This window comes from Panicum hallii, chromosome 4, assembly GCF_002211085.1.
Source record: "Panicum hallii strain FIL2 chromosome 4, PHallii_v3.1, whole genome shotgun sequence".
Classification (NCBI taxonomy): Eukaryota; Viridiplantae; Streptophyta; class Magnoliopsida; order Poales; family Poaceae; genus Panicum; species Panicum hallii.
In genome coordinates, this window is record NC_038045.1 from 40,235,024 (window position 1) to 40,248,675 (window position 13,652).

At 47.9% G+C, this 13,652-nt stretch overlaps 3 protein-coding genes across 3 annotated transcripts; 1 reads left to right on the forward strand and 2 right to left on the reverse strand.

Moving 5' to 3' along the window:
* Positions 1-1,355: 1,355 nt before the first annotated feature.
* Positions 1,356-4,299, reverse strand: LOC112890478 (very-long-chain 3-oxoacyl-CoA reductase-like protein At1g24470). Its single transcript, XM_025957361.1, has 3 exons — positions 4,172-4,299; positions 1,757-1,826; positions 1,356-1,661 (listed from the first exon to the last, which is right to left on the reverse strand). The coding sequence occupies exons 1-3, from the start codon at positions 4,297-4,299 to the stop codon at positions 1,356-1,358; spliced, it is 504 nt and encodes a 167-aa protein (XP_025813146.1).
* A 993-nt stretch (positions 4,300-5,292) lies between these two features.
* On the reverse strand, positions 5,293-8,126 carry LOC112890125 (very-long-chain 3-oxoacyl-CoA reductase 1-like). The gene is made up of 4 exons (XM_025956987.1): positions 7,658-8,126; positions 7,258-7,546; positions 6,129-6,198; positions 5,293-5,898 (listed from the first exon to the last, which is right to left on the reverse strand). The coding sequence occupies exons 1-4, from the start codon at positions 7,998-8,000 to the stop codon at positions 5,584-5,586; spliced, it is 1,017 nt and encodes a 338-aa protein (XP_025812772.1). The 5' UTR covers positions 8,001-8,126; the 3' UTR covers positions 5,293-5,583.
* LOC112890479 lies at positions 8,101-10,058 on the forward strand. The gene is made up of 3 exons (XM_025957362.1): positions 8,101-8,190; positions 9,665-9,698; positions 9,958-10,058. Exons 1-3 carry the CDS (start codon positions 8,101-8,103, stop codon positions 10,056-10,058), a joined length of 225 nt encoding a protein of 74 aa, XP_025813147.1.
* Positions 10,059-13,652: the final 3,594 nt, after the last annotated feature.

A 13,652-nucleotide genomic window follows, 5' to 3' on the forward strand; every position in this document is an offset into this window, starting at 1 on the left:
CAGCTGTCCACCCGGCGCAATGCTGGGATCTGGCCCCACCTGCAGGTTTATCCCTCACCCGAGGTCTCTGTCGGTATATACGGGCAGGGGTACCTCCTGCTAGGGTGTCCAGTCCCTAAGCGTCTCACCATTCGTAATCTCCCCTTCGTCTTATGGGTGACGTGGCACACGGCCCGGGCCTAACAGCTGGGAACGTGGTCTCCGGACCTTCGCCCTGCTCTTAAAGGACCAGGGCCTCCACGTGCCCATGAAGGCAGGGAGACTCTCGGGTGGCCCCCGCGGACCCGGACTCCCCAGGGAGGTCCGGGGCCGCCACGTGTGGAGACCAGACCTCCACGGGCCTGACCGCTCCGACCGGCCTCGGAGGTCCAGACCCCTCCCCCTAGGGAAGGGTCAGGTGCCGCCACGTGCCGCCTCCGCAGTCGCAGCAGGGCTGGCCCTGCCGCGTGCCCATGGCGCAAGGCCTGTCACGGTCTTCAGCCCAACCACCGCCTTAAATGCTTGTTGCTGGGCCGGGCACGCCAAAGTCAAAAGGTATGGCCTGCCACTGACACACAAGGTAGGGAGGCTGACACCACGGTAAGCCCGCCTGTTTCCAAGGCGGCGCGTCGTAACACCGAATACTGTGCGCAAGCAGCGTACAGTCCCGTCGTGGCGTCGCGCACACGCGTAATGATGGCCTGCTGCAGGTGGGCTGAGGTGTGCGCTGTAACAATGCACACGGAGGCGACGGCGCGGCAGGGTTTGCGCAACTTCTACGCCTGTCAGAGGACCTTGACCCAGCAGTGGCAGCACGACGCACACTGTGGGGTATCACTGACAGCGGTCACTGTGCCTACAAGGCAGCACACGACCATATCAAGGCTGTGGATACGCACACTATCTTTCCAACCAAGAAGACTACAGGGAAGAGCTAGAGATGGAGACCCCTATATCTCATAGAGTAGGCTCCTGTTGGCTGGGGCCACCTGTCGGGGCCCCGCACAGCGTAAGCACCTCCCTTGAACTATAAAAGGGAGAGTGCACTCGTTAGGACACATGCATCTCAACCGGACGGATCTCAGGTTCACAAGGCCAGATCCAGGCTTCCTCAAGCAATACAAACACTAAAGTGGACGTAGGGTATTACGCTCCGGCGGCCCGAACCACACTAAATCCTTATGTTTTTCCTACGTCCGACCACCCATCGGTCGAGTGCTCATAGGTCTCCTCCAAACCCATCCTTAATTAGAATTAGGCGGGTGCTTTTCGCCACCCGGCTGGAGATTTCCTTCGACACACATGTACCCCTTCACCTATGCAACAACATCAGCTAAGTTGAGCCAAGCAAACACATTAGCCAAACTCATCAGAACTCAACTTTTGGCGGATGTCAATTCCACTCCACGCCCAGCTGCCGACGCCCTGGACGCTCTCACTCTCTGAAACGCAGCCCTCTGCCGCAGGTGCTCGCGCATGCGGAGCCAGTCGTGCGCGGCGTCCGGCAGGACGCCGGCGAGGCACCACAGGAGTTGGTGACCGACGACGGGGGTGCAGAGCGGGCCGTGCCCGATCCAGCGCACCGCTGCCCGGGCGTACGCGTCCGCCGTTGGGACGAACGGCGAGAGCCTCCGGGCCTGCACGAGGCTCGACACCATTCTTCTCGCCACGAAGAACGGTGCCTGCAGTGCAGACGATCGAATTGAAACACTGAATGCAACGAGCAGTTACCCGGTGACGCGAGATCAATCAACTCAATGCCTGGCAAAATGGTTACCTGGCACTGCACGTCAATCCCTTTGGCTTTGTACTCAACGTAAAGGCTCCTGGAGAACTGAGCAACGAATCTGCATGAAGTGTTTCGAACCAAGCCTGGAGGACCTTGATGGGGAGGACCTTAACGAGAATGACTCCGATTGTGAAGACATAGATGGGAAGGATACGGATGGACAGGACTAGGATGGTGAGGACAGAGATCAGGAAATGGATGGTGATGCCGAAAATATTGGCAGCAACAATGGTGGATCAATCAACAATGAGTTTCCTGACTTCTGCAATGAACATGGCATGTGGTAAGCATGTCTGCTAGTGCAATCATCAATCAGCAGCAAACATGGCGCCAACTGACTTTTGTCTTTTGAATACATATGGCTGTTTTCTGAACAACACATGGCTGAAGAATGATAACTTATGAGTAGAATGATCATGTGCTTCTACTCTATGTAGTGATGGTAAAGATATTTGCATATCTAGTTGCTAATGTATTTGGTTGAACTCTAGCTTTGTAATCTGGATGCTAGTGATGTGAAATTATGAATAATATATTGTTGTCTTGAGCCTCAATATTTGTCTGCAATACTATTTACTGCAAAATTCTATATTAGTGCCTGCAAAATGCTATATTACTGTCTGAAATGCTTGTCAAAATAATAAAACCTTGTCGGTTCTGGCTGACTGGAAATAACGCATTTTTTCCATCGGTAGATTTGTCATTATTCTATCAGTACAATACAGTCAAAGATAAACTTATACTATTGACGGGAAACCGACAGAGAATTGGTATTTCTCTATCGGGATAGGCCTATAAGGAAATGATTCTCGAAGGTTCCTTTAACCTGGCAGATGCTAATTTTCTTGTGAGTCAACCTTCAGAAAAATCCCGTGAGGAAAAATTCTTCTACCGGGGAACCGACAGGCAATTTTAATTTCTCTATCATTTTCTCCCTATCGGTATCGGCCTGTCGGTTGGCTATCAGAAAATATTTTCCTTACGGTTTTCCCCTATATCCCTGACGGTAGTTGGCACACAGGGAAATTTCGGTTTCCAGTAGTGATTGCTGCAGTTCCGGTGACTATGGCCATGGATTTGGCAAGTCAATTATCGCAATGGAGTTTTCACCATTTGTTAGGAAGTTTCATGCCGGAATGGAGAGCAGAGGTCATATTGGCGTCCTCACAATATTTGCACTCTAGTGACTGAAAGCTTGCGTTCGGATGAATCCTACGAATTTGAGCGGCTTGTTGGGTTCGTGGCCTATCGTAGTTGGCTATATATGCTTGGGAAGAATAGAGAGGCATGACCGATGGATTTCAAGATAGTGTGTTCGTTGAGCACCGGGTCCTCACCATTAGGGAGTAATATCATTAAGTTTTACCATATCTGGTTCACCACTAGAAAAGGCGCTTTATAGTAATGGTTGAAAACACTTTTAGTACTGGTTTTACTACTGGTACTGCGCAACCAAGACTACAAGTCTCAGGCATCAACACCAGGTGCAATATCCAGAGCTAAAAGGATCCTTTAGTACCTTGTGGTGTTTCCATCAAGTACCAAAGCGTACAAGCTTAGAAAAGAAATATTTTGAACCCGGGAGTCACACGATTTTTTCAAGCAAAATACGCGTGCGCGAGGTGCAATGATTCAAACTCATGACCTCTAGCCTCATGCGATACCTTCATACCATCTCACCTACACAGCACTTGTGATGGGAAGATAGATGCTTTTCTTTTGAAGTAATCCATGAAGAGAACTCTTTAGTACTGGATGGTAACACCAATAGGTACTAAAGGCTATACATTAGTACAAGATGGTGTTACCAACTAGTACTAATATGGATGGAGGTATTAGTACCGGGTGGTAATACCAACCGGTACTTATATGTAGGTTTAATACAGGTATTAAAAATCCCTTGACCTTTCCGTCCACCCAAAAGTACGGATAGGAAGAAGACCCGATACTCAAAATCCCTAGACCTTTCAATCTACTATGCACACAACTAATCAAACATCACATATCTCTAGCTAGTTCACACAACTAATCAAACATCACATGTCTCTAGTTATTTTTATTTTGTATATGCTAATCAAGATATTTTTTGTATGTGATCCATATGCTGACTCATACTCTTCCAATACAAACCATCTTTTAGCTCTCAGGAGCATGGAACTGTATCAAACATCACATATGTAACTACTGTGCAGATTTGTATCAAAAGCAATTGCTAGGGTTTAAGCATACTTATTGTTCATCAAATCAAAATACAATTGACTCAACACGGAATTCTTGGATCAAAACCATGCAACCAATGGTAGGAAAGTGTATGTGCGATTTCAAACAAATGGCACACGGTGCATATTGCATAAAACATCACAGTGTAGATTTGGATCAATACCAACACCTAGGGTTTCATACCTTCGGATCTTGGTATGACTTGAGGCGGAGAAGTTAGTAGACAAAGGTTCTTGGCGCGGCTTGAGGATGGCCAGAGCAGCAGGCGGGTTCTTGGAACTAGTGCTTGGCTCAGAAAAGGAGGAGCACATCAGGGGTGTCGGGAGTGGCGATCCTTGTGGGGGTCTGCACCGGGCGGAGGAGGAGGCGGCAGATCGGGCGGATCCGCACCAGGCCGGCGCAAACCCGATTTGGGAGTGGGGAGGGCTCCACCGGGTTCCCTGGTGTGTGCCACCGTGCCGCTGCCCAGGGTTGAGGGATGAGAATTGGGGAGGAGAGGGGTGAGTCGAGCGGAGTATGAGGAAAAAAGTGGAGCATGTGATGAGGAGTCGGGATGGGGATGACTCCATCCGCCAGAGTTTTGCGCATCAATTTGTCCCGAGTCTGGAATCAAAATTTTCTACCCAGATCCATCCCCTCCCTTGTGACCCCATCTCATCCCGTCCCGTCCTTCCATCCAAACACAACCTAACCTCAACATTTGATCAGGCTAAAAAGATAAAAGATACTCATTCTGGAATCTTTGGATGAAACATTGCTATTTACCCTTTTAGAACACCAAAAAGCATCGATTGGAAAAAAAATTATGGAATAGTATAAAGAAAACTAAGTTATTGGAAAGGTAAGATGCTTGTGGTCGTAGAAGGACATGTCTTTGTTAATTTTATTAATTTAGTTTCTAGTAGTACTTGTATGTTCACGTTTTCATTCTTTAAAATTATAGAAGTTCTTAACTATTGGATCATGTATAATCTAGATTATTCTAAATTATTTTGGCCGAATGATAGTTATAAGAAAAAAGTAAATACACACAAAATGGAAAGTTCGGTGCACTTCTACAGTTATTATTATTTTGATAATTAGTGTCTACTTAATTAATGACATAATGTATCTATTTTTTTGCGAAATTTTTTACGATTTATCTATTTTCCAAGAGTATCCCATGAGAATTAATATGAGCTCTAAAACTACCCTCTAACTAGTAAAAATAATAAAATTAGATTAGATAGATGTTATATTTGGCAGCTCTGGTATACTTCTAATCTGATGGGCTGTGTACCCAGCATGATGGTTCAGGCCTCAGGGTATCTAAAAACTGAGCATGGCAAAGCGTATTCAGGACACGTGTGGATCATTGAGTGAGCTTGATAGGCAAGAACAGCAGGTTAGATATTTGTTCTTCCGCTTGTAATGTCTGGAAAGGATATTTGTTCTCCCACTTGTAATGCATGTCAGGCAATATTATATGTTCTCCCGCCTGTAAATCTGTAATGTCAGGCAAGGAGAGGCAAATGAACCACAGCTGCTGCACACAGTTTGGGGTCAAGCAGCAACCATATCAGTTCCGGCAGGCCAAGCAAGCACATTAGCCAAACTCAAAAACTCATTTTTTTGGCACGCGTCGTTTTTTCTCCCCGATCAGCTGCTGACGCCCTCGCCGCCCTGACTCTCTGGGACAACGCTCTCAGCCGCAGGTGCTCGCGCATGCGGAGCCAGTCGTGCGCGGCGTCCGGCAGGACGCCGGCGAGGCACCACAGGAGCTGGTGGCCGGCGGTGGGGGTGCACAGCGGGCCGTGCCCGATCCAGCGCGCCGCCGCGCGGGCGTAGGTGTCCGGCGTGGGGACGAGCGGCGAGAGCCAGTTGTCTAGCACGGCGCTCGGCACCAGCCTGGTCGCCACGAAGAACGGGGCCTGCAGTACAGTGCGGATGATGATTGAAATTATTGAATGCGAGTAACGGCCAGTCGTCGCGAATGCAATTGACTCAATCTTGATTGCCACTCATTACGGCCACTGTGTTCTTGCAGTGAAGTTACCTAGCTTTGTGGATGCGAAGTTTGGCAGGTATATGCACGTGCCAATTAGGAACAGATTCTTGTTGAAATTCGAATGAAGGATTTGAAATTGGTTAGTTGTATTACCTGGCACTGCACATCAATCCCTTTGCTTCTATACTCGACGTAGAGTCTCCTCGAGAACTTTGAAATGTACCTGCTTACGATGAACAGACCGTGCAGGAGAGATTAAATTTAGAGTGAAATACACCAAGGTCCGTCAACTTGTAAGAGGATGTCAATTAGGTTCATCAACTTCGAAATTGCATTTTCGATAACTTGTGTCACTTAGATCCACAAGCTCTGAAAGTCCATTTCTAGGTTCATAAACTTGTAATTTATGTCACCTAGGTTCATACCCCTCCATCTAGCCTTCATGCACTGATATCGCACCAACATGAATCTACAAGGTGCCCTCACGCTGTTGGAGTTTCGTCAGAAGGGTCAAATTTGAGCTCCGATTTCGAATTAAGTGCATACAGAGAGGAGAAAGGAGGGATGAAAGACTTATCTTAGAGGTTATTGATATATATTAGGATTCAAAGTGGGGCTTACAGACTGTCATTGGTGAGTTCTAGAGCTTAGATCTAGATATGACCTCGTAATATGGGTGGAGAGGAGGGGTGATGGCTTGGGGAAGGTGGAGGAGGTCACGGAGGGGCTCAACAACATGTATACCGTGGTAGGGCATATATGTCCTCCGTGGCACGGGTGTCCGGATATGGTGGCGTCAGGTGTTGTGTGAAAAATCTCGTAACGACATTAGATTTGGGTCAACCCATAGTGGTTCTCGGTGAAGGATTGAAAGATATTCATGGACAGCGATATCGGGGCGGCCTTTGTGAGCGCATCTGTAGCCATACGACTGCTCATCTGAATGAAATTCATGGATATAAAGTACATTTTTGGAGTTTTTGGAGTTTATGGATCTAAGTGATACAAATTACAAGTTTATGGAAAAAATGCACTTTTAGAGTTTATGCGCCTATATTTTCAAAGTTTATAGAATCTAAGTGACATAAATTACAATTTGATGACTAAAAAATGCACTTTTGGAGTTTGTGGATCTAAATGACACACCCTTGCAAGTTGGTGGATCTCTGATACATTTTACTTTTAAATTTAAGTTTAAACCCAGTCACTGCCCTTTGTGTAGCAAGGACAATTTAGTACCGAAATGTGCAATCTAGCAGGGATCCAAACATGGTATGCATACCGTTTAGTGGCGGCGTAGATGGTGTTGAGTGGGAAGGATGGGATGGCCTCCGACGAAGCCGAGCCCATGTTCACGACGGCGCCCCGGCCGCGCTCCACCATCCCCGGCAGGACGGCGGCCGTGACCTCCGTCAGCGCCCACAGGTTCACCCGTATCATCCTCACCCACGCTTCCACTTCGGCCTCGTGCAGGTACGCCACCGCCGGCTTTGCCACCCCGGCGTTGTTCACCAGCACGCCGACGTCCAGGCCCTCGATCGCCGCCCGGAGCCGCCGCATCGACTCGTCGCCTGCCATCCAGGACGAAGATTATTAGCTGGAGTCGCCGATGCCGGTGCCAGTGCCAGTGGCCCCACGCGCATGCACGCACAAGCATAGCTAGGGAGATGATGTGTTGACACCTTGAGGGGTGCCGACGAGCGAGAGGTCGAACACCACGGTCCGGGTCTCCACGGTGTGGCGAGACGTGATCGCGTCGGAGGTCTCCTGGAGGTTGGCAGCGTCGAGGTCGAGGAGGGCGAGGTTGAGGCCGCGGCGCGCGAGCTCCAGCGCCACGGACCGGCCGATGCCGGACGTCGGGCCGGTGACCACTGCCCACGCGCCGTACCGGCGGCGCAGGTCCCTCGGCCGGCGCAGGCAGAGCGCGAGGTAGGCGAGGACGCGGAACGAGAACGCCGCGGCGGAGACGCCGCCGACGAAAACCAGCAAGTGGAAGAACCATGCCGCCAGTGCCGGTCCTGTCATCCTCGGCAGATGTCTTCTCCCTAAGCTCGTCCCCTTGTTCTTGCAACTGCTGAGCTTCTCTTTTCTGAAGCCGACGAGCACCTATAACCATCCCGCGATCATGACGGCCCCAACTACCAACTGCGCTCTTATTGAACTCCGGTGGTCCTTCATAATCTGCATCTGTATTTATATTGAGAACTTCCTGCCGGTGTGCAACTGTATGTGTGCATCTACACCTTGTCTGAAAGATTGAAACCTATCGGTTGATACAGTTTGTACGACTGCAGCACACCTGACACTTGCAAGGTGTGTGCAGTACTGCAGTGTGTAAGAATTTACCCGGGCTGCTGCCACCAAACCAGCTGCACAAAAGCTGGGAATACACATGAACGTGCTAACGCAATTGCAAACACCTGAATTTGAAAGCTGAACTACGCTGGCATCGAAAACATATGCCCTGAAAAAGATGTCACCTAATCGATGCAACCAATGCAATACGACTGTACTGTTCACTCCTTGTCACCGCTGTCAGTCTAGCTGCAGGCATTCTAGCTGCAGGCATCTTTGTGCCTGTGCTATGTGCACAAGTGCTGTTCCGCAGCCACGTTGTTGTGCATATGCTTCACGCGAAATCGCTAAACTGAAGGCAGGCAACGGGTACCTCCCAACCGTCGATGTAGCCTTATAAAATTCCTCTATTGTTGCCACGCTTCCTATGAATTAATGTTCCTGTTTCTCAAAATGATTGGGCCACTTACATGCCCAACGGCCGGGCCCAATACTGCATGCAGGGTACCTTCGCCTTATTTCTGGTGGCCATGGGGCGGAGGCAAGCAATCAACCAAGGAGGAAGAGGGGGCACCTTGCTAGCGACAAGCAGGCAGTCCTCCTTAATTAACAATCGCTTCCATTGTGGCTGAAGTTGGGAGCTCGAAGGCACTAATTGCTTTGCAGTGGATCAAGTTTGCAATAAATGTTCTAGAGTTAGTTCCTATTTAAAAGTTTGTTCAAGGGTTAGTAATTTGAAAGAAGAGTACAATGACCAGGGAGTATATCAGTAAGTTAAGGATTAAATTTGGTCGAAAACGAATGCCTAATTCACCCACTCCTCCTCTTAGACTATACAAGCATCAATTTCTTTCAAACGAATGTCTAGGTAGATGCAACCAGTGCGAGGCTGCTGCAATGGCCACCAAACGGAGAGCAAGGAGGCTCCGGACCCTGTTGACTTTAAACCATGACCAATGGTGTGTGCCTCCGTATGTGAGGCTGAGGACATTCCTGCTAGGTTGATAAACTGCAAAATAATGTGCCACGTACCGACCTTGGCACAAGATATATGGTGATAAAGTGTAGATTTCCATTGCATAGTGCGCTAATTTATCCAGGCCATTCTTAATTTTCTTACATCAAACGGCGCCCAACTGCTTTTGATGAACTCGGATGGCAGCCAAAGTTTCGCATATAAAGGTACAATTACAACTTTTTTTAGAACGACGAAATAGTTAAAATTACAAATATATGCGTAAAATTTGCTATATTGGTGCGCAAGCTAGTTGGCGGAAACCTCGGTGAACACAAACATTAACGTTGGTAGAAGTAAGGCACAGCTACCTTCTTTTCATAATGTGGTCAAACAGAAGCTAGCTTTTGCTGCAATCAGAGACTAGAACTGCCCTAAGATATTCACAGTCAAAGCCTTGAAACGTGAACAAAGTGCAGTTACAGCAAGCCTTCCTGATAATTCAATCATATTGCTTCTCCTCTGATCAGCTATCGTTTCAAAGCGTCAAAATGAAGATTCGAAGTTCATTCCTATATAAACACCCCAGATACCGTGAGAATAGACAACCTAATTAAGCAGAACCACTCTCCCATACAACAACAAAGGAGTAGATTAAGCTCGGCACTGCCCGCTCTTTCCCTAAGAGACAGCCACTACCTCCTAGCAGTATGAACAAGGCAATGAGGCAAGGAAAGAGTAGTCGAGGAATCGGCAGAATTTTGAAGGAGCAAAAGGCGAGGTTGTACATCATTCGACGATGTGTTGTCATGCTTCTCTCCCACCATGACTGATTGGCACATTTTTTCTTTTGGAGTCTGGCACAACAATTTTTGTTCTGGATTTTCGTTTTCCACGAAGTATGAGTCACTACAGAATCTGCAAAGTCCCCTAGTGTATAATAGTAACAATTCTTTTGTATATAGTATACTGAGGAAGATTAATTCATTCAATGATCTTTGGCCCGTTGGCACTCTTCTTGTGTTGACATTCCTCTAGTGCATTTGATAGATCATGAATTGCAATACATCTTGTTTCATTTCAAACAGTTGTGGAATGACTGGATGATGTTCTTCCGAACTTTTCAATGCACCAGTTATACGAATGTTAGGGAATGACTGATCGACTGGTAGTTTTGAGCTTTCGGTCGAACATACTTACACTAATAGCAAGGTTTCGTGTTGAGTTAAACATCAAAACTTCCTTTGTTCTGTAACAAGTCCTTCGTTACCAAATGAATTATAATCCTTGTTTAGTTACATGAGACAGGCAGCAAAAAGATTTAGCAATTTTATGGTCTATTTGGATGGGCTAAACCTAAAGTTTAGCCATGGCTAAAGTTTAGACATCTAAACTTTTAGTTGGCTAAAATTAGTCCTGTCCTGTTTGGATGACTAGGCTAAACTTTAGTTATTATACTGTGAAAAAGTCATTTATACCCCTGTACTAAGCACGTTAAAGATGGCAACGGACACGAATTATCCGCGAAACCGTGGGTAAGAAAACCGTTGGGTACGGGTTTGGGTACTATTTCATATCTATGGGTACAGGTACAGATAACAAAAAATATCCACGGATATTTTTGAAACGGATAACAAAAATTACTATCCATACCCAAAATCCGGAATCCGCATCCGACATGCGGGTCCAGATAGAAATCATATATATATGTCGGTGTTTAACCGGCTGCCCACCGAGGGATAGACCCAAGGTGGTAAGTTTTGGGTGAGGGAACGCCGAGATCAGGAACTCGAAGGTGCAAGAAACACAAGACTTAGACAGGTTCGGGCCGCACGGAGCGTAACACCCTACGTCCTGTATGATGGTTTGTATTCCTTTTGGTGTAGAATGATCTAATGATCTGCTGTTTTGAAGGGGTCCCTGACCTCCCTTATATACCCGAGAGGTCAGAGTTACAAAGATGCTAACCAACCTCCACCGAGGGATCACACCAGAACTGATCTCGAGTAGATCCTCTCCGTATTGGTTAGCCCTATCTCCTATTTAAACGGGATAAACAAGAGATAAACAAAATGAATAAGAGATAAGACGGACTTAATCTCTTAAACCTCCGTAGACTACGCTACATGCCCAGCCCGGTAGCCCCGGGTCTGACAATATACCCGTTACTCCCACTCCAGCCGCTGCCCCCCCTCCCGCCCCCCGTCCCCCCGGGATCCGGCCGCCGGCCCCTCCGTCCCCCGCCGCCGGAGCCCCCCTCCAGCGGCGGCGATCCGGCCCCCAGGCCCCAACTCCGTCCGCTCCCCCCCCGGCGGCGGCGGATCCGGCCCCCAGGCCCCATCTCCGTCGTGCGCGCCCCCACCCCCCCCCCCCGGATCCGGCCCCCAGGCCCCAGCGCCGTCCCCCGCGCGGGAGCCCTCTCCCCCGGCGGCGGCGGATCCGACCCCTAGGCCCCATCTCCGTCGCGCCCCCCCCCCCCCCCGATCCGCCCCCAAGCTCCAGCGTCGTCCCCCGTGCGGGAGCCCCCACCCCCGGCGGCGGCGGATCCGGCCCCCAGGCTCCAACTCCATCCGCCCCCCACCCCTACCGCCGCCCGCGCTAGGCCTCGCCCGCCCACCCCCCCCCCCCCCCCCCCGGCGGATCCTGCCCCCAGGCTCAACCCCCGCACGGATATATCCGCGGATATCCGTTACCCGCGGGTAACGGATATGGATACGTTTTGCTATCCGTTGCGGATAATGGGTATGGGTTCGGGTATAGTTTTTAGGTCGCGGGTATGGATATCCAGAGGCAATATCCGCGGATAGTTTATCCGTTGCCATCTTTAAAGCACGCGTTGAGTGAGGATAGGATTTGGCGAGGGTATTTTGGTATTTTGCTATCTGCCGCTAGAAATTAGTCCTCGTTAGCTGGGTTTGGAGGGCTAATGGACTAAAATTTAGTTGCGGAGTTGGCTAATTTTTAGCCCTCCAATTTTTATTATCTAGAGCTAATTTTTAGCTGACTCAAAATTATCCCATGGTTCACTTCCTTCATTGATGCACAATCTCTTTCTCGATAAACTAAATTTGCAACCGATTCAATTTTCTTTACAGAAAACTAATTGGGTTGATTCCCGAACATCGGGGAGAAGAGGCGAATAGGGAGGGTATGCACCTGTATTCATGTGAATATCAAAGATTTTTGTAAAAAAAGGTATATACATAGCTAAAGTATGCCTCGACCAATCTAAATTGACCGCAACCAGGCAACTCTCAGAGTGTGTTCGTTTCGTAGGGTCTAAAGTTTAGAGGGGTCAAATCAAAAAAAATCTTGTTATTTAGAAATATTAAATAAAGTCTAATTACAAAACTAATTGTAGAATCCTAGGGCTAATTCGCGAGACGAATCTAATGAGGTATATTAGTCCATGATTAGCGGATGATTACTGTAGCATCACTGTGGCAAATTATGGATTAATTAGGCTCATTAAATTTATCCCGTGAATTAGCATCCATCTGTACAAAAAGTTTTGTAATTAGACTTTATTTAATACTTCTAAATGATAAGATTCTTTTTGATATGATGGGTCTAAAATTTAGAGGGTAGGAACCCAACGCATCCTCAGGCTGTGTGGTATTGCTTCACGTTTTCTTTACAATGAATACCGTACAAATTACTGACTACGCCACTGCCAGGGAGCCAAACCAAACCAGTGTAGATCTCTCTGCAGCCTTATCGTCCAACAAACGTGGGGACTCGTTATCACATCTATTGACATGAATAAAAGGATCTGAGCAGATAACTAGGAAGCAGATAGAAGTCGAAATGATTGGTCACTTCGGTCGTTCAAGTTTCTTACAATGTTAAGCTCATTGGAGTAAACGAAGAAGTAGTTGCAGTAAACATCTCCAGCTGATGAATCCGGTGGATTATTGTGGAGTAGTCCAAGGTCCATGCATTAAGCATCGACTCAGAAAAATATTTGGGCAGTGATAGTCTTCTAGTGTACTCCAACAGTCCAGCAAGCTCGGCATACCCATTTGCCTGTGTCCTTCTACGACCAATAACCATGGTACTGTGCCAAGGTAAACCAGAGCCCGAAACTCAACTAATATCAGTTCCTGAAGTGGGACTAAACTTGCAGGCTACTGCTTTAGTCATGAAGCATCCACCTCTGGCACATAACTCCTTATTTGCTTAGAACAATGGCCCCAGATAGAACACTGGCACATCAACAGATTAAATAATGGACGCTTCCGCTAATCCGCTGAATTGGCGCCCAAGCCAGTTGACTGAAAGCTTTGCAGACACAAAAAACGTTGAGAAAGAGAAGCAAGGAACGACGAACTATCTGCCTTTTATGCTTTGGTCAAATAAAAGCTAGCTTTCGCTGCAATCATCAAAGACTACGAGGTGTCCTAGATTCAGAGTACAACCCCTTAATT